The 23,578-nt window shown below is 43.9% G+C and overlaps 1 protein-coding gene across 6 annotated transcripts in view; it reads left to right on the forward strand.

Annotated features, from left to right (window-relative positions):
- mast4 (microtubule associated serine/threonine kinase family member 4) overlaps positions 1–23,578 on the forward strand; it is a 115,008-nt gene that overhangs the window by 11,030 nt on the left and 80,400 nt on the right. For all 6 annotated transcript variants that reach the window (XM_023795659.2, XM_023795668.2, XM_023795678.2 and 3 more), the window contains exons 2-3: positions 17,111–17,264; positions 20,656–20,774. In XM_023795659.2, coding sequence (XP_023651427.1) covers positions 17,111–17,264; positions 20,656–20,774 — 273 coding nt within the window. The remainder of the gene's footprint in view (positions 1–17,110; positions 17,265–20,655; positions 20,775–23,578) is intronic.

The raw sequence follows: 23,578 nt of genomic DNA on the forward strand, positions 1-23,578 counted from the left end.
GCTCTTGTTTTATCCGTTTATATTTGTCTGATATATTCTTGCTTTTAAAGTCTTTTAGTGTCTTGTGTACTTTTTTAAAAAGTTTAATTTTATGTTATTTTTGGGAAAACAACAAATTTCTGGCTGTTGACAGTCGTTTCTAGAATCTGTCACTCGGTGGATGGACTGAGGAGCCTCGCGCTTCCCTTAGGGTGGGGAGCTGGTTGTGTGGGAGGAGCCTGTTCTCCTGATGCGTGGATAATGGAGCGGCTGGCCCATGCTGCCCCTGGGGCTCCGCCCGTCTGCTGCTGGGAGTGTCCCTGGCTCCTCGCCAGCCTGCAGGGCGTGCTCACTGCGCTCACTGTTCTCACCGCACTCACACTGTTGCACCATCACCGCCGCCGTCCTTTAATCTGCCAGCACTGCGGTTTAGCGTCTTTTGTCCGGCCAGTTGAGCTGGTTTCTGTGTACATGGCCTCTATTTCCCCCCCCCCCAAAACGAGGCGCTGTTCACCCAACATGTGCCGTGTTCCGGCCTGGCTGCCTCCTGTTTGTTTTGACTCGACCCAGAGAGGTCTCTGCGGCATTTAGCGGCCACGTTTGCCGGGCCCCCGTGTCACGACCTCGACGTCATGCGGTCTGCTTTGGCGCCGTTTCTAGCCGGCTTTTGCGTAGCCAAATCAAACGGGCGCTCCCGTGAAGTCGGCAGCTGGCCGTGAGGCAGAGGGCACTGAAGGAGCTTCAGACCTCCACTAGGGCCTTGGTACCTTTGCCTGCTATGTGTCTGCTGAGCAGATCTTGCATGTTGTCCCTCCTCAAACTATTGCTGGAATCTCTCGATATATTTGCATATGTAGGTGTGTCTGTGCGTGTCACTATGCATGCATGCACTTTCCATTTAAGAATTGTTCCGAAACAAACATATGAGGTAATTCTATATTTCATGGTTGCATCACAGTGAAAATAGCTTGTCTTTGAGGACAAAGCACTGGTAACACTCAAGATTATACAGCACAAGCCTGTGTCCTGATCAGAATCGGTCTCCCCGATGCACCGGGGGAGGGGCGGGTACACTGTACATGTGGGTGGGGCCGGCCCTCTGTCTGTTCTTTGCTGTTCGGTCGTGACGCTCTCGCCTTTCATCTTTACGAGGCTTGTGCATCTTAACTTGTCAACAAATACAAACAGTTCCAATACGTACCCTCAACTGCAGGGTTTCTTACTTACAAATTCAGTATGAAAGGGATGGTGGTGAGTGGAGGGTAAGCGGGGGGCAGAGAGCATGCTTCAGGGTAATGCGGGACCCTGTGATCATTTACTGCCCAAAGCCGGGGGTGATTATAGGATTTATTTTTTATTTTTTTAAAGGAGGGTGACATAAGAGGGGCAATAATTAATGTAGAGCGTCCAACTTTATTATTAGCCAATTATATGTTTTGAGTCCGTGAGTGACAGAGGAGGGGGCATTCTGGGGGCCAATCAGCTTTCAGCTGGGGCTGGTTCTCCTGTGGTCACACCCCCATATACTCCTCACTCCAAAAGTGCCTGAGATTTATGCTGCCTGGCCTGCCTGAGAGTGCTGTTCCCTTCCTGTCAGGTGACATTTTAATGAGGCCCAGGCAGCACAATACACAGGTGTTCGTTTCCCCATTAAGCTCAAAACAACTAGTCCGTCCCAATTCTCCACTGCTGTATTTCTGTGGAGAAACAGGGTGCCGATTCTTCCGTATTATTGAGGTTCCTCACTTTTGTTTATGATAAAGTGCCCTGTGTTCATTTCAGAGGAAATGAAGGGGAGATAATGTTATCGGTCATCAAACGACCTTCAGAATGAACAGAAATGCAGGACAGGGTCAAAGGGCAAAGGGGAAGATCTCACCGGCTCGATGCATAATGATTAATTGAGTTATGGAAAATGCACAAAAACAGTTTTAGCTTTTAAGCTCTGCAAATTGTACCCGCTTAAAAATCAGATAAAGTGGTTTGCTGGCAAGGCTCTCTTGATAATTGGTATCCTCATCAGTTTATAGCACTGTGATTTATTCGCATTTGTGTTTTTGCGTTGAAGTTCTGCTCCCTGCTAATGTGTCCGTCTAATCCTTCCGAGGCACCTGGAAATATTTAAATACTGGTCTTGCTCTCTGCATCGGCCGTTAATCTTTGAACACTTGCAAGAGGTTTTAAAAACCCTAGATACAGAGCTCTCTGTGTGTATGTTACACATATTTTAATAACATCTCCATGGGACTGGGCTGAACCAGATGTTGCACACTGGATCTTGAGAGGTTAAATGTCACTGCTAAAGGACGTGAATGACGTCAAGCAACTGTCATCTCCATCATGCACAATTGCCCTGCTGTGTTATTTATAAGCACTTAGCATGGTGTGTCTGTTACGTGCTACCTGCTAATTTGGCACACAGGTCAAGTTTCTCCACTGACCCCCCCCCCCCCACCCCCTCTAAGGATGCCCGTGATCGAAGTGTGATGCTAATCAAGCTTCGCTTTGGTTGTGTCTCCATGAATGGCTCTCGCCCCGGACAGACCTTGAAGCGGGGCTTGTTTGATAGGGTCTGGAGAGCCGATGATTTACTGGACACCAAAACACTCCATCTGCATTTGCGACCGTGAGAGAGATTAATAATGATCATTATTTGCTTGGAGTGCCATAGTTTATTATCATTATTTAAATGCAAAAAACCAAGACGTTTTATACCCAATAGGCATGAGTAAATGAAGCATTTTCTCTAAGACAAATATAACTATAATGAGCTGTTTATTGCACTCACTCAATGTGCCCTCCTAGCCAAGGTCTTTCAAATCAAAGCATCTTCTCTACTGCTAATGATGCTCTCTAGGGCACAACATGTTACCTCTGTTAGCCTGGTATCTGCTTATCCATGTATATCGCACATTTGTGTGGCCATTATGATAGAGGCTCCCTATATAAGCCCAACCCGCAACCTGCTCTCTTACCAGCATTCCCCATGACCAAAGGTTAAGTCAAGAAGGCATGGGTGGGGAGGTCTATAGATGTTAGCCTCACCGGCCTCATTGCATGATGGGGAAAACCATGTAAGTTCCTTTGGGGAGATTTAGTAACTTTGATGGAGGGTGATTGGTCAGTGTAGAAAGGTCCTGTCACCAATACAGATGTACCCGTATACCAATACTAAATAGATAGCTAGCAAAGAGTCAGATCATAGCTAGCTACTTTGTTAGGAGAACATACTGCTACAGAAGGAACATGCTAATTTAATATTTGAGTACTTGTAGCCAATAGGGGGGCATCAAACCTCGGGACCATCAAACCTTGGGGCCCTGCACAAAAGCGTGTTTTGATGGTGGTAAACACTGCCGCTAGAGATGGTCTTAACCCCCTGGGGTCGGCGGTCCAGCTGGCGGGATCTGACAGAAATTTTGCCAAACCTTTTAAATAACTCAGTTTTTGTCATATACATATTTTAAAAACACCCTCAGAAACCTTGGACGGTCTACTTTTCAAATATATATAGGTAGAAACTAAATATATTTTTACAGCTTCGTGATATGAATAGAAAGAACAAGAGTGACTGATTTAAGCGTCTGCGTCTCGAAGCAGCTCTGATCGCCTTCCCACTTGCAAATTGCGCTATTCGCATGATAATAACATGATAATCCGACAGTTAGTATTGGGTAAAGAAATATGTGAATACGCCCATTGTGACCAAAATAAACAAGAGCACATGTCTGGGTAGTGTTTACACTGATCGGCTACAATATAGCACACGGATACGTCTCTGCCGCTGAATCTTTGCGCCAATGTTGCCATTTTCAGCAACGAATCTCATACCTGTGTCCATGGCTCAGTGTGTTAAGCCTGTGTGCCTGTAATCACACGATCGCCGGTTCAAACCCAGTCTATTTAGAACGTGAATAGCGATCTTCAACTGAGAGCGGTCCTACACGCTCCCGATTCAAGTAAAACAAAGAAAGATGATACGGTTTGCTTCTTTGCATATTTAACCTAATTTAAAAAACTTTAATACTTCCGACAATGGAAGTTTTGCAAAGAAGACTGATTACGGATTTAGTCAGTGTTTTTTTCCATGATTCCACATAATGATTTCAGCGAGATATAAACTGAAATACAGTCTAACTTGTATAACTGGTAAAGTTATGGAGGCTATAATCAAAGAGAAAATGGTAGATTACCTGGAATCAAATAACATTTTGAGGGATAGCCAGCATGGTTTTAGGAGAGGTAGATCCTGTTTAACAAATCTGTTGGAGTTTTTTGAGGAAGCTACTCAGGAAGTTGATGATAAGAAGGCCTATGATGTCATCTACTTAGATTTCCAAAAGGCTTTTGATGTTGTCCCCCACAAGAGGCTCTTACTTAAACTCAAAGCGACAGGTATTTTAGGAACTGTAGCGACCTGGATTGATAACTGGTTAACAGATAGGAAGCAGCGAGTAGTTATGAGGCACAATGTCACAGTGGGCCTGCATTCATAGTGCAGTACCGCAGGGTTCAATTTTAGGACCACTATAGACACCAATATATATAGTAGTGATGCACGATAATGCATTTCTCAACCGATACCGATAGTCAATAATTTGCTCCTCCTTACAGCCGATAGCCGATAATGTCAAACCGATATTTGTATTAAAAGACCTAATAAAAAAAGGAGTACAGAAAAACAAGAACAAATGTAACTTTACAAAAGCAGAATTTATTTCTACTTTTTCACATTAATGTGGACAGGCATCAAATCCAACATCCAACCTACAACAAAAATTTTGTCAATGTGTAATGGTAAGCTTTTAGGAAAAAAAAAAATCAAATACTTCATTGCACAACAAGGCTCTTAAAAGTAAGCCATTTTTTGTAATGTTGAACATAACATTAAAGAATAATGCGAAGTCAGTGTCAACATAATTGGTCTATTCACAGAACAGAATATAACCACAGTAGGATCTGTGCATAATTACAGTAGTAGGAACTGCGCAAATTTGGAGGCTAAATTAAGTTAATAATTATCGGATTTCATTATCGGTTGAATTTTTCATTATCACAATTATCGGTGTGACGTAATAATTGCCATTATCGGCCGATTAATTATCGGTGACCGATATTATCGTGCATCCCTAATATACAGTAAACTGGTGAAATTTGCAGATGACACCAAGGTGGGTGGTGTAGCAGATACTAAACTAGCGGCTCAGCAGCTACAGCGGGATCTTGATTTAATTAGTGACTGGGCCGATACCTGGTTGATGAAATTGAACATAGACAAATGTAAGGTACTCCATGTAGGGAGCAGAAATATAAAGTACAGGTATTTTATGGGACCTACTGAAATAAAGGTAGCTGATTATGAGAAAGACCTTGGTGTGTATGTTGATGCTTCCATGTCTCATTCTCGCCAGTGCGGGGAAGCAATTAAAAAGGCCAATAGGATGTTGGGGTATATCTCCAGGTGTGTGGAGTTTAAGTCAAGGGAGGTAATGCTAAGATTATACAATTCCTTGGTGAGACCTCACCTAGAATATTGTGTGCAGGTTTGGTCACCATATCTTAAAAAGGACATTGCGGTCTTAGAAAAGGTGCAGTGTAGGGCCACAAGAAGTTGGTGAAACTGAGTTCTCTGATTGGGCTGTATGTTAGTTGTCACCTCTAGTCATGCCAGTGTGTTCCAGCGCAAATGATCACAATCGACAGGATTGTCGTCTTGTTGTGTATCCAGCTTATATATCAGCAAGAGTTCGGCGTGCCGAAGACGGGTCAGAGCTAAAGCCGCTGTCCTCGTGAGTGCCGTCACGGTGAGGGAAGATTGCCTGTTGCTTCTGAGGTTGGCGTGGCCACGACAGCGATCCTGCCCAGCACAACCCTATCTGGTCACATCCCTGGTTGACACGCTGCGCTCATTAACATTTTACTAGAGGAAAGTGTTTGGCTCAGTGCATCAAAACTGCTCGTTCGGTTTATGGACGCAATGAGTGTTTTGGCATGAAATAAACAACTTGTCATTTCTAGCTCCCTTTGGCCTACGGACTGGAACTCTTTGGCTGGTTTTTTATAATCGTGACTATTAAAATTTTTATAAGTGTTGATAAGCGGAACTCGTTTTGTGGTTGTTTTACATGTGTTTGTTGTCCATTAGCTGAGCTAACTGTGAAAAGACCTGAAAAGGCAGTGACATGCAGTTAATCATTTGGTCCCTGACACATTAAAAGCAGTAATTTTAAGCAAAAGATCTTTGAAAGAAACAAGTTCTTGCATACTTGCTGCCAAGATGTTTTAACAAGTAATGACTGTTGGTAATGGGATTCTGTTTATGGTTTCTTTATGAGACTTTGGATGATTAGGACCTGGTTGTTAATCGGTTCTGTCGCAATTGTGTTTTTTTGGGGGTTTTCAGTGGCACAGGACTGCAGTGTTCTACATATGTGCTTAATAGTCAGTCTGCCATACACAGACCCATAAAAGGAAGTCCTGTATCTCTCAGGAGGAATTCTAACATTGTATGTGATGGACAGCAAGTGTAAACAGTGCTGTTTATGAACTTCCTTTTATTGATTTTTCTATTTGGGTTTCTGGACGTTCAGGCTCTCCAGGTGCTGCTCTTTGGAGGCCGGGGAGCTGCAGTGGCGCCCCCTTCAGGCTGCAACATGTCACGTCAGCCTTGCCCACCTTCCGTCCTGAATATCAGTATTGCCCGGCCTCGTTGGCTTTATAATGCACCACAGCGTAAACTGGCCCCTGGGAGCTGTGGGTGGCCAGCGGGAGGCCAACAGGAACCGGTCAGTGGTCTCGCTCGAGTCATGTTCCCTCCATCTATCTGAAGCAGGAACCTCCCTCAGCTACCTCTGACCTCTCCAGAAACCATATGGTCTGCTCCATACCCAACACTGTGTTTTGATTCAGTCCCCTAGATGAGCCTGTTATCATTCCCTCCCCCCCCCGTGGAGGAGCTATCCTCAGTTGTACAGTTGTACAAAAAAGCTTTGTGTGCATCAATGCTACATATTTTATATGTAATAATGCTAATATTATATATACATATACTGATAGAACTTGGCTGTGAAAGTACAATGACACAGGTGTTCTATGTGCACCAGTGGTACATATTTTATATAAAATAAAAGTATTAATGCTAATATATATATAGGTATACTGTATAGCTTAATAGTGAACTGCAGCGCAGTGCTGTTGTCATGTTTTAATTTAGCAGTGTTAATTGTAACAGTGTAAGATTAAAAGAAATTAGCAGCAGTCATAGACAATGTTGGAGAGGTTGCTTTTGAGTACTAGTTACCCTGTTAAAAATGTAATAAGTAATGTAACTATTCTGAGCACTTCAAAGTAATGTGACTTATTACATTTGATTCGTTTTTGATTACTTTTCTAACAAATGTTTTAAACTGGGCAGTAAAGCTGAAAAGTCCTAACAACTTTTCTGACCCACATTGTCTGGAAATGTGCCTGCATGGCGAAAAAATGCAAAGCAAAAAAAATCAATGTTCCACATATAAGCTTTTTTTTTTTTTTTTTACTGAAAGGAATATATTGGGATTTAACCCCTTTGCAATCACCAACATGTTGATTTAGTAACTAATTTAGATTTACACATTACATTTTTTCTTCTCTGTAACTACTGGATTAGAGTTTCATTTATTTTACGCTGTTACATGTAACTAGTTACTCAGCGACACTGATCCGGTGCAGAGTGTATATAATGTCTCATGGGATTTCTGCATGTTCTGTTTCATTTGACTCAAAATCTCAGGCTGGGCAGTGAGAATAAGCCAGTGGCCCCTTTACTGCTGGAGGTAGTGATGACTCCACTGTACATCGCTACAGTTTGGCACCCGGTCAGCGTGTGTGTATCGTTTCCATAACTGTATGTCCTATGGCGGTGCGCTCATTCAGGTTGGCACTGGGTGATCTGCCCGCTAATCTACGACAGCGTCTCGCTGTGCCTGGAGCCTGTGTCGTGCAGCAGGGGGCACCCTGCCTGGGATGCCTGTCACAGGAAGCGCACACCCAGTCACACACGGACTGTACATTTATGGGGTGTGGGAGGAAACGCAAACATGGGGTGAGCATGCAAATGCCACATGTGGAGAGGAGTGTGTAGGTGGCTGTTTGGAACCTCAATTTAATAAAAATCTGAAAATAATAAAAAAAAAAGTTAAAAATGCTAAAAGTCTTGTATTTTGTTTGGTTACTTTTGCTTAAGGTTAGGGCTGGGTAGGGATTAAGAGTGTCATGATTGGGATTAGGGTTTTTCTCATATGAATGAATGGAAGGTCCTCATTCAGACAGGTATGCCAACGTGTGTGTGCGCGTGTGTGTGTGCGCGTGCGTGCGTGCGTGCGTGCGCTGCTCTAAACAGCCCTGAGTTTTAAACTTCCAATAAGCAGTATGGCTGTTTGACCCCTTATCCAGAAGATTCTTTTGTTTTGTCGTTCTGTGCTTCAAAGCGGAGAGAGACCCAATTTCTTTGGAGTTCATGGTGTCCCAAATGGAAGCAGACCCGGTTTCTTTCCCTTCGGTTCACAGTGTCCTAAATGGAGGCAGACCCACTGTCTCTCTCTTGAGTTCATGGCCTCCCTAATGGAGACACTTGGTCCCTTAGGTTCCAGTCCCAAAAAGAAGCAGGTCTGATTTTACTCCCTTTTCGGGTTCCTGTCCCTAATGGGGGTAGATCCAGTTTCACTCCCCTTTCGGGTTCCTGTCCCAAATGGAAGCAAACCCGGTTTCTCTAACCTGAGTTCACGGTGTCCTAAACGGAGGCGCCGGTTTTCTCTGGTGAGTATTTGGCAGGGTTCTCTCGGTGCGTGTTGGCACGTGGGTGCGCACGCGTGTGCCCTGTGAATGTGTCTCTGTCCTTTCCGCTGCGTAATCACCCTGATTAGATTGAGCTCCCTGATTTGAATGAAGTGAAATGTGTGTACCTTTCGTCTGTTGGCATTACAGGCAGTTAATATTTGTTTTAATAAACCAAATAGCAGGTGTTCTTGTTTGACCTGTTCATGGATGGTGATGGTGAGCTACAGTATATGATCTATGGTCATACTCTGGAGTGAAATTTTGGTCTCTGTGGGTCATTGTGCATGAAACAATGATAAATAGTATGGAAGTATGCAAGCCATTTAAACACGACATACTGAGACATGGATACAAGATGGAAAAACCAGTTGAAAATACATCTTAAAGCACAATGAGCATGGAGCTGGCTTGGGCGGTAATCCAGCATATCGTGGTATTTCAGGTATTTTTATTTCGATTAATTGTATTGCCGGGGAACCCACCGTGCTTGGTGAGTTTTATTGTGGGGAGCCCCCAAGATTTCAAAATACCGGAATAGCGTTGCTTTTGAAAATACTGTCAAAGTACATTATACTGTGGTAAAATGTCTGGATAGTACGGCTGTAATGGTACATGTGTTCTCCTTGTACCGTTTTGTACATCATTTTTGGTTCGGTGCAAACAATGAAATGAAGGCATTCATTTATTGACATGTGCAGAACTAATCAAGTACATGTTCATTTGTGAGTTACACCAGGACTGGAGAGTGTGGTTAATAAGACCAAGACTGACTGTCGACTGTGTTACTGAACTTGGACACACTGCTGAAAACGCAAGCAAACACACTAACTTATTTGAGGCATCATCCGAATGTATGTATGATCCAGCTTCTGTAGTTTCTCCCTGTGGCATGTAAGGTACTTTTGCCAGGAATATGCAGCCAGACTTGGCAGTAGAGAACACAAAATAAGGATCATTTTGATGTTGTATTTTTGTTTTCATATTTTACACAAGTGTCTCTTAGGTTTTGTTATTCAGACACTTCGATAGATGTGTTGCCTTTGGGTTGCTTATCCTAAGTGTGTCTGTTTGCAGTTTTAATAATAGAATTTGTTTCGGAATTATTCTGTCTTCCCTGATATACCGAAATTGCACCCAATGGTGAACCCAAAATCGAGGTTTGTACTGAACTATGGATTTTTTTTTGTGCCATTAGACTCCTACTGGATGGTATGAATTATTAGATGCTGCCCAAGTCTTCAGTGGAGTTCAATAACTATGAATGTTTTTTGGTGAGTTTTATTAAACAGCTGTGATCTCGGTACCTTGAAAGCCCCCCCCCCCCCAGGGAGTGGCTCTTTGACCTTGCTGGTCTGACCTCTGTGTGTTATCTATACACCAGCAGTAACTTTACTTTCTGACCCCTGTGTGTTTATGGGTTAGTAAAAACATGGCAATGTAGCAGGTTTATGTTGCGGTTGGCTCCGTTCCTCAGCGATTATGGTAAATGTTTGCCTGTGGTACAAATGTGGAATGTGAACCTTAAACCTTGCACACCCTCCACCCAGGTCAGTGAGGCAGATTTTTGGCATCTCTCCTCCTCTGCCTGCTCCAGGCACTTCACCCTCACCCACATGTGTTTATGGAGCCTTTTTGTCTAACGGCAACCAAACACAGCTACCACCCGTAAACTGCCCAGCATTGACCTTGAATTGGTAAAACTCGTTTGATAGTTTGCCTGTATGTGTGTTTGTATGGCAGTCTGGCTCTGCACCTCTCTCTCTCATATGCTGTAGTTTACCACCTTTTATCTAACTATCTGGCCATTCCCTGCTAGCACTCTTTGCCTGCTTAGCAAAGGTAAATAAAGCAAGACCTATACAAACACAGCACACAAGACAAAGGGTGAAGACGGTACACAGTGCGAATGAGACTATGCAAAAATGAATTAATGGATAAGAGAATGCAAATAGAAATTACGAGGGGTGTTTCAAAGCCCTAACAAGTAATTAATATTTAAATTAAAATATACAGATTTGGGGAAAATCCCTTCCAAAGAAAATGCCTTAGTTTTTTTAAATATTTATGGATCCAGCAGTTTGTTTATTTATTTTTTTTGCACTTTTACTTAATATTTCAGCTTAGATTTTCTGCCTCCATCGATTTGCTTAGGGAGAATGATCCCTCCCTGTAAATAATGTTGGAATCTGTGGACTAGGCTGCAGTAAATCAGAAGTAAGTGAGCAGTAGTTTGCAGGAGTGAGCCTCTGAGGAGCGTGAAGTTCTAGCTGGCGGCCTTTCCCCTCTGAAATCATCGCTGGACTGCTGTGCCCCGCGGGGGTGCTGCTTCATGAGGCATTTCCCTTCCTGAGATCTTGGCATCTTGCTCAGTCTCCCCTCCCTGTTCCAATCGTGTCCCAAATGATTCAGCTTTAGCTTCCTCATTCTTATATGAAGCATCAGAACCAGTAGAGGCAGCTCAAACAGCCCCATTGCTTTCCACCTGACTCTTCCACCTCCCTGGACGACTAAGATCTGATCCCGCTGATTTTATTGTTTGGCGTTTAATTTGTTGATGTGTCTGCTTATGTCACGTAGGCGTTGCTGCACTTAATTGGCTGCTCCGGGCAGCTGCTCTGCGTAGAGCCTCGTTCTGGCAGGGGACTCTGGCTAATTGTTACTGTGTTAGATAACAAGTATGGCAACGTTTCTGAGAAAATTCTTTGTTTTGTTCCAAAGGGTCATGTGACTATCTGATTGTAAACATACAAGGTAGTGCTAGCCAGCGCACCTCTGCTGCCTTTGCTGCCAGCCTTTGCTCCTGCTTATGGCCTGCTGGTGTGGGGGAGGGGAAGTGTCACAGAAGCTCTCAACGTTTGGATGTGTTCATGGCTGTGATTCTGTAAGGACTTCAGAGACCCACTTGGGGTTACAGGCTCTTAATCCTGGGTTTCTTCACACAGGGTTTGCTGTGGCCCCCTTGTTAGGTTGGCCTCCGCGGCGGCTTGTTGCCTTGAGAGCATTGCTGTCCTTCCTTCAGTAGTTCTGGGTGACTTCCCCATGTGGGACAAGGACGACTGCTGTCCTTGTCCCAGGCAGGGTTGTCCTGTAGGTGGTTCAGATTAGTGGCTGCTTTGATGGGGTCCTGTTTTTAGTCCAGATGCCTGGGCAGTGCAGTGCGGAGCCTCCATTTTCTTCCCAGTAGTGTCTTTGGGCCGCAGGACCTCGCTTACCTTTCAGTCCCTGATGCAGCTGCCTATGCTGCAATGACCGGACTCGGTAAGACCTTGAGGAATGTCATGGAGACACACATACTGATCTCCTCGGCAGGTCATCACCAGTCTGCTGCTTTTCCAGTGTTTGTTTAGAAGTTGTGCAATCTCACTGACTCATCTTCGACATAGTTACGTTTGGTAGCTCAAAGCTCGGCTCGGCGGTGCCTATGAACCAAACAGCAAGTTAGTCTGGCCGGACGACTGAAAAATGCTCAATCCAAACATGAAGGGCTGCGGGGCATCTACTGAAAGATCGCATACTTTTCGGTGCGAGTGAATGTCTGTAGGTTCCTCCCAGCTGTTGGGCCCACTACACTGAGCGACTGCCATCCTGTCAGGGCTCAGCCATGTTACTCTACAACCCCACTGACTCTACTGACAAACTTCAGCTCATTGTAGCTTTTGAAGGGTGCTGTCGGTCACTCAAACCGCCATTTGTTCCTTTGGTCAGAATGTGAGGCTCTTGACATTTTTAATTGGACTGGCATTTCCAGTCCGCTCTCTGAAGCTTATGAATGTGGCCAGCTGTGGATACAAGGACAGTAAATTACATTTTGAGCCTCGATGGGAAGGTAATCCATCCTGTATAATGGTGTCATGGTGGATTGCCAAGTATGAGCTTCACTATGATATTAATATAATAAAAAGGATTGACGTGACTTAGAATTATGGGGTGGTGGGGGGTGGGTGGTTGTGGATAAACAGATTAAGGACAGATGCAGTCCCAGCATGCTTGGCTGCAATTGGAGTTTCTAATATAATAATTATATACATGAAGGCAATTATAAGACACATGGCAGTTAAAAGGCACCTTGAATGTAGAGGACTGCCAGAATGACTGTGTTGTTCCTTGTAGGATGTGTGAAAAGCTAAATAGGATACCGATGTGGGTTTGCCACCATCGACTAGCAGACTGGCAGCATGTTTCTCAGATTTTTGTAAGCAAGCCCTTATTTAAAAACATTGATAAATGTGTGTTCAGAACAAAACATAAACACACACAGGTAAATATCCTGCATAGCTTCCTGCAGGTTGTAACCAAAAGAAAAAGGTTACCTTTGAAAAGCGTTTATTTTGCTCACAGTGAAAAATGAAATACTGAAAGATGCAAAACGCCGGTTTCACAGCCTGACTCACTGAGACTCGACAAATGGCGCAGTCCTGATCGATTCCAGATGCCTTAGAGATGAACATGAGCTTAATTCTTGCTTCCCTACCACCAAATCCCAAGACCTTACTTAAGATGCATACGATCTTCGGTCTAGTTCTCAGAACTTTGCTCAGGAAAAAACTGCAGACACATTTCTGGGTTTTATTGTGGTGTAAATGTAACTCTTGCGCAGGTCGTTTACAATACAGGCACTTTGATACTCCTTCATGAAGTTAATCTGATTCAGAAGTGCCATGGCTGTGAACTTTAAACTACTCTTGTAATTGGTTATCAAAGTTATTTTAAACTTGTAAGACAACTGCAGGCCTTTGCCTTCACACCACTGCCGATTTCAGACTGACCCTTTCCTGTAACGTCCCGCTTTGTGTCCTCAGCCATATCCCGTGGGAGACCTTCGTCAGTGTTTAATTGTGCGCTGGCTGGCTTGGCTTGGCTTTCCCTAAGCCGTGATCCGTGACGGAGTGATCTGTACGATATATGGCATCCCTGTTTCCCAGCCTTGTGTCTCTTGTATGTGTTGTCATTTCACAATGCGCTTGATCAATTCCAGCTCTGCCCTTGTGCAATTACACTGTGATCTCACCACATCTGCTTGGACTCGTTCGGCGCTGAATCTCACACGAGGGTTGGAGTAGCCCTTCGGAGGTAATTGATTAGGTCAGTCTTGGTTGGGATTCTGTGTGAGACTGTATAGTGTCAATGTGACGGCCAGATGGTATCCGTTTGATGCTGGAGAAAAGATTATTATTATTTTTTTTTTTTTAACCTGTGTTTGCACCATCGTTGTGTGCTGAATTATAAACATTAAAGCCCATTACATAAAATCAGAGCCCATTAAAATGTGTTTTTTGTCCTTTTATCGCCCCTGATTTTATTTAGTCCGTTTTAACTCATTTAAAAACGGCTAAAAATTCCGCATCTTCTGCTCCTCTCCTAATTCTGCATATTCTGATCCCGTCAGAAGGAGTCGATTCACTGAGGTGCAGAGTAATCTTTCTGTATGAAGGCACCTGGCGCTTATGTAATGAGGACACAAATGTGCCCAATGCTGGCTTTCAGGGACAAGCAGCTCATTTTTCAGATCTTGTGTGTTTACCCCCTTTTGTGAGGATTCACTGCATGATGTCATTGAAATGATTTTGCAGTATAACATGTTTGAGCCCATCTTTATTACAGTAAGTGTTACTGTTATGGGTGGTGCGTGGCGCTGCAGGTTAGAACTTGCGTGATCAGAAGGTCGTTGGTTCAAATCCTGTGGTCAGCAGAGTGATTTCAGCATTGGGTCCTTGAACAGCAGTTCCTTGGACACTGGCTTTCTCATTCTCGCTTGTATTTGACTTTGGATGAGAGTGTCTGCTGAATGAGTGAATGTTTACATGTGCAGAAAAGCCGTTCGTTTTGTTTGTTGTCGTGAGGAAGGTAACAAGTGGTTAGTTTATGTCCTGCCGTCCCAAATGAGCTGCTTGCCTGCGGGGACCCGTCCCGAGTACACGCCGTGCCACAGCAGTCATGGAGACGTGAGGCAAGTGCTCTTCACAGACTGCAGCATCCTGAACCATCAAGGAATCTCACACCAGAGCTCCGCCCAAGGGCTATAGGCACAGGTTTGGCTTCCTATGGTCACACTTCTGATTCTTCAAGCACCCATGTGAGCCCATGTGGCACCCTCGACGAGCGTCGCTTCTGGCGCCCCCTGTCTGACACAAAGGGAAAGTAGCATGCTAAATTAGCCCCCCCCCCCAGAAGATGTTGGTGTCTAGTGATGGTGGTTTGGTGTTTGCTGTCCTGACAGAGACCGGAATCCATGAATGAAACCCTGCCTGAGTTGCTGGTGTATAAAGGAAATGGAAACGGCTGTAAAAATGGATGATGGGGAGAAACATTTGCACAGAGAAGTGTTCCGTAACCTTTGTTTTTAAGTGAAGGGATGGGAATAATAATAATATAGCAGAAGACTGATTTCAACGTCTGCCGGACGGCCGGTGTGGCACGCTGCGGGTGGCCGGCTGTGGAAAGCTACGGTCTTCCAGTCGGCCGGGGGGTTAGGGGGGTCCATGCCAGCTTACTGTTAGTGCACGTGGCAGCAGTGTTAATTTTGACAGCAAATTTTTATTTAGTTTTAGTCATAATCTTTAGACTAAAATGTAATTTAGTTTCAGCCATAATTTAGTCATCTAAATTATTTTAGTTTTACTCTAGTTTTAGTTGACTAAATATAAGATTAGTCGACTAAAGCTACAGTTAAGTCGACTAAAATTAAAAGTGCAAAGTGTAATGTTTAAAGTTTCCCTTTGATTTATGAAAGTCATTATGTTCACCATGATTAGATGGAACCAATGTTAAGGAATGGTGTTAAGGTCTGACTGTGCAGTACATAAAGACACAGATTTCACTCTTATTTTAAACACAAACATATGTTTATTTACCCGGAAACTGAGTACTGTAAAATCAGTATTGCCGGCCGTTACTGCAAAAATAAAGGTGTGCACTCATACATATATGGTCAGTTCTGTGTCACGTGACAATAAATATTGTCAAGTTTTTGAATTGTACTGAATTCATTTGATTTGACAGTCAGGTATTTATCACATGCAATGTTGATAAAACTAATAGCTACGTACTTAAATATATAACTAAATAGCACACTAAATAGTTAGACATGATCTTCCGGACCTTTGCTTCAAGAAATTCTCTAAATGGACCTCTTTAAATTTCAGTTGAATACCCCTGTATGCGAACTACATTAGTTCTGATTGTATCTCGTCTCTGGCAAACATTTTCCTCTCGTTTTTATTCGCAGATGAAAATGTCAATACACTTCGTCATAGTCTTAGACCCTGCAAAATCATTTTTATTTAGTTGTCGTCTCATTTTAGTCTGAAAATAAAGGTCGTTGATGATGACTATTACGAAAATTTTTCGTCAACAAAATTTACATTGCGTGACAGACATGAGAAACATGGTGGTCTATCCCTTGTGCCGGGGAGGGTAAATCCTGAGATGCTCCATGCTTCTGTATGCTTGCGCTGAGCTGGGATGCGGTGGGGGTGGGGGGTGTATGGCAGCTAGGGGGGGTCTTCATCTTGTTATATCCTCCTACATGTCAATGCATCTGGGCTTCCTGAAGGTCCTTGTTCTCTTCTGTATTGTTCTGTTTCTGTGTGTTTTCTTACTCTGTTTCAAGTATTATTCTAGAAGAAAAATGTAACCGATCACCACCCCCCCCCCCCCTCCACAAAAGAAAAAAAAAAAAAAAATTAGTTAAATATTTCAAAATGCTGTAGTCCAGTGGGATAAGTTCCCTTGTGGGGAACAAGGATTAACAAGCATGACTCAGTAAGAAAGATCTGCATGGGAACCCAACTGTTTCACTCGTGATCCAGTGGGAAGAGGCAGGGAGCAGTGTCTCGTTGCAGGAGATGGTGGGACGAGGGTCAGACCGAAGCGTTCTTCGCTGTAGAAGGCAGCAGGAAATGCTTTGAATTAGTTATGGGTTATTTTATGGATTTCTGTGAACACTGGCAGGTTGTTTTGTGTGACCATTGGCCGGCCGTCTTGCGAGTCTTTGTACGAGTTGACTTGTACCACGAGCCGTACGAATTGATGTCACTGTTGGGGGTGCAGCCCTCTTGGGTTCCCTAATGATGCTAGCACCTTTTTAGCCTGGAGGTCTGTTTACAGTAGTAACTAGTCTTCTGGGCTGGGTCGACACCCTGTGCTCTGGTACTTCCTGCCATGCTGAGTTAGCCCCCCCCCATACCTCTAAGCTGATAGTCTTACTGTAAGTGGTCCATCAGTCTGGCTCACTCTGACATCGCTGCATGATTTCCTGAATGCTGGATTTACATTGTTTTGTCTCCCTCTGTCTCTCTTCCTTTCTTCTTCCCAGCTGGATAACATCCTGTATCCTCCCTCCGTTCCGTTCCGGAAGTCGAGCAGCCCGGAGCTGTCGTGTGGCTTGGGGATCGCCCAGAAGTTCAAGCGCCAGCTTAGCGAGGACGGGAAACACTTGAGGCGGGGAAGCCTCGGGGGGGCGCTGACGGGTAGGTTACCGTGGGAGCAGGAGCAGCATGCCTTGGACTGTGTCCTGTTTTGAAAAGCCAGGTTGAGGAGACACTCGGGGCCCCAGTCATGCTAGACGCGTTGCACTGTTAAGCATTGGCCCCTGGGGGTTGTCTGCCACAAGGTCCCCCTAACGAGTTGGCAGTCTCCCCCCACCCAAAACCTCTTCCCCAACATCGTCTTGTAAGCTTCATGAGCTTACAGAGAGAGGCTTTTTTTGTATTGAATATTGACACAGAAGCAGATTTTTTATTTTTTTTTAAAGACATTACACTCACGCTCATTCCAAAGACAAGTTTAGGTGACTAGGTTGCACTTTGTTTGTGCAGGTCTATGTGATGGAGCAGTATCCCACCCATGTAGTACTCAGCCTTAGGCCTCCTCCCTCTGTGATAGGCTCTGTGTGGTGCTCCCTGTGTTGGGGAAGTTACAAAAGTAATCCATTTGACAATCCAGTCCAAGGTTTTGTTTCAACCAACCAGTTGAGCTTAGAGTCATGGTCACAGAGTACTCAACTGGTTGGATTCTGGATTTGTACTTTCTGGAACTTCCCACCTCTGTTTGTAATGGATTACTTTTTGTCAGTATGTTCCCCAACACTGGGTGTTCAGTGCCACACTAACTGGACAAATGGTTGTTGATGATGATGATGATGATGGATGTAAACATTGACGGGTTCTCGTTTGGCGTGACACCAGGAACCACACTTCTAACGAGCCTCACTGGCTGATCGAGGTCAGAAATAAATGGCTCTCTGTGCCGTGCTGAGATTTCCTCTCCAGATGTTCAACTTACAGTGAAGTTATGGTTTCCAGAGAGGGAAGTGAATTTCAGATATTCAGCATGTTCACTTACCTTCATCTGTAATGCACACACTCCATGAGAATCTATTGTGAATGTTTTCTAAAGATCAGTGAGGTTGAAGTCACTGGCCATAAGCATAAGTGAAAGTCGGATGTTAAGTTAACACTCTGCCCCTTTGCCTCTGGCTTTGGCTTTGAAGTACCCCTTTCTCCTGTGGCAAGGAACGGTGCTCTAGTGTGGCTGGGCTCACAGTAGCTGTGAAGAATTACTTCAAAGATGGTCAAGCCTGGCTTACATGAATGGGTGACTAATTAATGGTGTCCAACTCTCACCATATCCCAACTTGCGGAATGTTCTGTAAGACGTGAAATGCTTGTGATGTTGTCTGTGAGAGAGATCTATGCAGGTTTCTTTCTGGGGTCTTCGTTACTGTTTTTGTCATCTTACCACTTGCTGTAAGGTTGCTGTCCTAGATAAGTGTTTGGAGAAATGGATGAATTAATGTAGTTATAGTAATAATTAGAAATGGGGCGATCCACATTTTTTCAGTTCTGATCCGATTCCGATACACAACTGCCGATACCGATACAGATTCCGATACAAGAGCTCTTTTTCCTTTGTTATACTTAATATATTAATTTTTTTAAGCTAGGAAATGCAGATGAAAAAAATGTATGACAAAAAACATTTAATTAGGCTACTACAGACATACCTGACGTACTGTTCCACCTCGTTTGTACGTCTTGTTTTAAGCGTTTTTGAAGCATTTGCAGTTCAATATGAATATATTCAAAGCAAGTATACAGAAGTGGCAAATGCTTAAAATTTTAACAAAATTTTTCTCCCATTGGCGTCAGCTCAGTTACACTTTGTTGTGATGGCAGCCCCTCTTGTATCACAAGCTGCAGCAAGTTCGCAAAACACTCCAAGTTAGCGACTCCCAAATCATCCATTGCTTTTTTTTTTTTTTGTCTCGCACAGTTGCATGCGCTTTAAGTGGGTTCGTCCATTAAACGGTATTCCTACCTCTCAAAACTTTACTTTACAAAGATTGCAAATCGCTGTGCTACTGGTTTCTATTAAAAGCGTAAAATACTCCCAGATCGTCACGTCTTGTCTTACGTCTTGTCTTACGCTCCTCGTACTGCAAAGGGTATGCGCATGACGTCACAGCAGACGGAAGTCACTGTACTTACATCCACTGTGTACCAAAAAAGACTGAGAGGCAGTGTTAGCGTTCGATTTGAATGCCGCAAAAAACACGTAAAATGGGAAAGAGCTGTCGTGCGATTGATTGTACAAATAGATTTAACACGAAATAGGAGCTATCTTTTTAGAGGTTGTCAAAAACTAAATAAGTAAGTATAATACATGAATCGGTCACGCATGGCCGATACCCGATCCGTCAAATAGGTCTGGATCGGCGCTGATACAGATCCAAATATCGGATCGGTGCATCTCTAGTAATAATCCTTATATATACGGTACTTAAATTTAATTTATTTAGCAGACCCTTCATCATCCAAAGTAACATACTATTCAGAATGCAGGGTCAGACAGTCCTTGAAGCAATAAAAGGTTAAGGGCCTTGCTCAAGGGCCCAACGGTGAAATCTCTTTGAACCGGAGACCTTCTGATCAAAGGGACAGCGTCCTAACCCGCTAAACTAAACCTAACCCGCTAAACTAAACCTAACCCTAACCCGCTAAACTAAATCTAGCCCTAACACCCCCAGTATGGTTACCTGAGTTTCCATGTTATATTTACCTGATTTATTTATTTATTTTTTTTAATTTGCAATGAATCGTGTCTTGCAGGAATTTACCCATGATCTGATTCCTGTCCGCTGTAGTTTCTTTGTGCCATCTTGCCCTATTTCTGTCTGACCTGTACCTGTGATTCGGGGAGCAGAATCGCCCTTTTCCCTTTCACTCCAGCTGTGCTGGCTGATTCTCCCCCTCCCTCCCCCTCGGCCTGTCCACATGCTTCCTTAAACAGGAAATGGAAATACCGCGACTCTTCAGAGGAGGTTTGCTGGCCTGTGAACCCCCGTTTCTTCCCGAAGGTTTCTGAAAACTCCGGCCAGCTTGAACTCCAGCCCTTTGACACTACGACACTGTTGTTATTGCTGATTATGCTCCTCTCCATGATACGTCAGTCTTCTTCCCATTAAGAAACTGCAAGCCGATGTATTAAATTTGCATTCAAACAGAGTTGGAAAGTTCAGGTGCAGAAAGTACAAATCTAGACCATGGTTTTGTTTCAACCAACCCAGTTGAGTTTAGAGTCACAGTCACACAGTACTCAACTGGTTGGTTGAAACAAAATATTGGTCAGGATTGGTACTTTCTGGACCTGAACTTTCCACCTATGCATAGAAATACATGTTAAAAGCAGTGAAAATAGTCTAGGACTACTTGCACATCACAATGGCTCAATTGCCATAATACGTGCTACTGCTGTTCAAGGGTATCTGTGTATGATGGAACTGTACTCATCCATTGTTTAGCAGATGAGATGGGTGTCAGTGCTGGCTGTGTATAATGTATGAATCTTATTCTGTTACAGGGAAGTACTTGCTGCCTTATGCCTCTCCCCAGCTGGCCCCCACCATGGAGACCTCCAACCTAGTCCGCATGCGCTCTCAAACCCTGGGCAAGTCTGCCCCGTCCCTCACCGCCAGCCTGGTAGGTGCGGTGGCCCTGCTCGCCATATGCTGCTCCCTGTGCCGGTGTGTGTGACCATGCCTGTGAGGTGGTGTGAGGGTGCCGGTGTGTGTGAGGGCACGTAGTTGCCCTGCACGCTGGCAGGAGGTGTTAAACGTGGGGACTTCCCCTGTCCAGGTGACCCATTGCGTTGCACCTGGCATCTGTAGTTGCACCCCAAAACAAGTCTGGCATGTTTTTGTTCTGGCTCTGTGCTTAGGCAAGTATAGATTAAGGGCTGGTCCATTTTTTTTAAAAACCACATTAATATTAAATAAGAAAAGCCTACTGAGTAATTGTTTGCTGGCTCCTTTGTTGCTATTCATAAGTGTCATGGTGCTGACGCAGGTTTCTGTTGACCTCTCACAAAGAGGAATCTCATTCAGGAGAAGGTGAAACCAGAAAGAGCCAGAAGAACTCGCCATGGTATTTAAGCACCTCCTTTAGGAAAAAAGACCATATCCCATTTTTTAAAAAAAGAAATAAAATGTATTGGCAGATTGTGATGTTTAGCACTAAATAAGAGCCAGAAATCAGTTTTTTTTTTTTTTACACTCCATATGCATCGAGGTAAATGGCTGAAATAAACCAATTCTGTATGTTAGAGCAGAGCACTACTATATAGAGCTAGACCATCTACATGATTTTATTACACCTGCTGTCCGTAATGTTTGCTAGAAATGCTGTTTACCACAAATTTTTGCTCTTTGAGAATGAGTAGGGCTACAGCAAACCACTCATTTACGCAGTAGATCTTGTCCAGCATATAACATTGGACAATTATGAATTATGGTAAAGAAAATGGCCATTTCTTAGTGGGGCTGTCACCCCAGCTCGTTACGCCGTGTCAGCGGCAGGGCTGATAAATCTCTTTTTAAGATGAGAAATGGCACAGGGGCTGGCAATTAAAAGGTACGTCTCTTTAAGGCACTGATATGGTCCATTGCCCGTCTGTTTTACCGGTTTTATGTATTCCTTTTTAACGCTGTGCTGACAGACGAATGGAGCCGGTCCGCCGGTGCCGGAGTGGCCATCCAGGGCCGGACCGGGGACTATAATGAGGCTGCGGGCAGCCATGAATCACGTCGCTCTCCTAAGTGACACTTCTGTATTTTCTCTGGTCCACCAGACTCGGGAAGATGGGCCGATTTTAAGTTGCCGTTGAGGAGGATTTAAAAGAGGGAAGTGGGTGGAAATAGGATGCAGGTTCAGGGGATCTGTCTCTTTGCCAAAAAAAAACGTATCTTAGGGGCAGGGCTATCCACATCAGGCACTTATTTGAATCAGGAATCAGACCTTCCACTTTTTGTATTTGAACAACTTAATGGTTATTTAATTTATATTTCAGTAAGTGAACCTAGTCCTAGCTTACTTCTCGTTGCCTGGCGATTGGAGGGAGTGTCGGCACCGGCTTGTCATCTCCTCCCTGCTCCCCGGTTGTGTCTCAAATTTTATGATTTGGGCAGTATGACTCGGCACTTAGCCAGCTCTCTGATTTGACTCTCCCTGCCGGCTGGGCTCCCCCTTTTGAGTCTGGTCCCTCCCAAGTTTTCTTCCTCCTTGCTTATGGCTTACTCACTGGGGGCTTTGGGTGGGGATGCTGTAAAGCGCTTTGAGACGATGTAATGTTGTGATAATGCGCTATACAAAAATAAATTTGTTGTTTGTTGCTTACACAAAAGTTGGCACGAGTAACAATCTGGCTAGCTCCCTGTTTTTTTTGAGGTTTCTTCAGTTTCTGTTTGGTAAAAAGGGGAACATTTTTTTTTTTTTTTTACAAGGCAATACATAGAGTTCTGTTCACGTTTTTTTTATGTTAGGGTTCCGCTTAGGTGAGATCTGTGATTCTCTATTACATAACATCTGCTTAGTTGACTTATTGCACTGGTATGTGCTGAATTTGGCTAAAAGCAAACCGACGAGTAAACAGTAGAGAGAACCTGCAGGTCCTCAGCATCCCACTAGAGGGCGCCAGCATACTTCATGCCGTTAAAGGCCTGTCAATGTAATCAATCAAGATTTCTGGCATTACAAACTAATGGGCTCAAATGGGGGAAAAAAAGTGATCACGCACGTTTCGGCTTTATATTGATTGTTCATCATTGGTATATAATTTGATCATGCATACATTGAAAACACCGTAGTGATGAAGCCTTTCATGCTTTCTGGAATTTTAGCTTTTGGTCCAGGCTCTTCGTCCAGTTGCACTGTGCCATTTAGATGATCTTGCTTGTTAAAAATACAAATGTTTTCCATAAACACAGATGGGTACTGACTTTGTTTGCTTTTGGAAGCAGTAGCAATGATAAATATTCTTATTTTCAATTGGTAAATTAACGACTACGAATGGCAAATCTAATCATAAGTTGAACCCGAAGGGTTTCCAGAGCAGATATTTGGTGTTTCTCAGGTAGTGTTCTGCTGCATGGCTGTACCTTACTTATTTTCCTCCATCCACTTCCTGTTTCTGAAGCATTCCGTTTCTCTTGCACAATGCCGTTTTGTGAAAGAGGAAGGTCTGCAGCAGCGTGTTTCCTTTCACTTTGCATATTTCTCTGATGAAACTTAAGAGGACAATATCCTGCTGTGCTTTTTTGTGTCCGTGAGCGAGATGCAGCTCCTGTTTCCCTCTCGTTTCCCTACCTACCTAACCTACTTTTCGCAGATGCGTGATTGCAGCCATCCGAAAACCTTTCCAGTGCTGTCAGGTTTCCGCGTATCGGCAGCTGTCGTCTTTATGCAGTCTGCTGCGCCAGGCGCATGATGCAGATTGGAATTGGTCCTGT

Source organism: Paramormyrops kingsleyae, chromosome 7 (genome assembly GCF_048594095.1).
Source record: "Paramormyrops kingsleyae isolate MSU_618 chromosome 7, PKINGS_0.4, whole genome shotgun sequence".
NCBI lineage: Eukaryota > Metazoa > Chordata > Actinopteri > Osteoglossiformes > Mormyridae > Paramormyrops > Paramormyrops kingsleyae.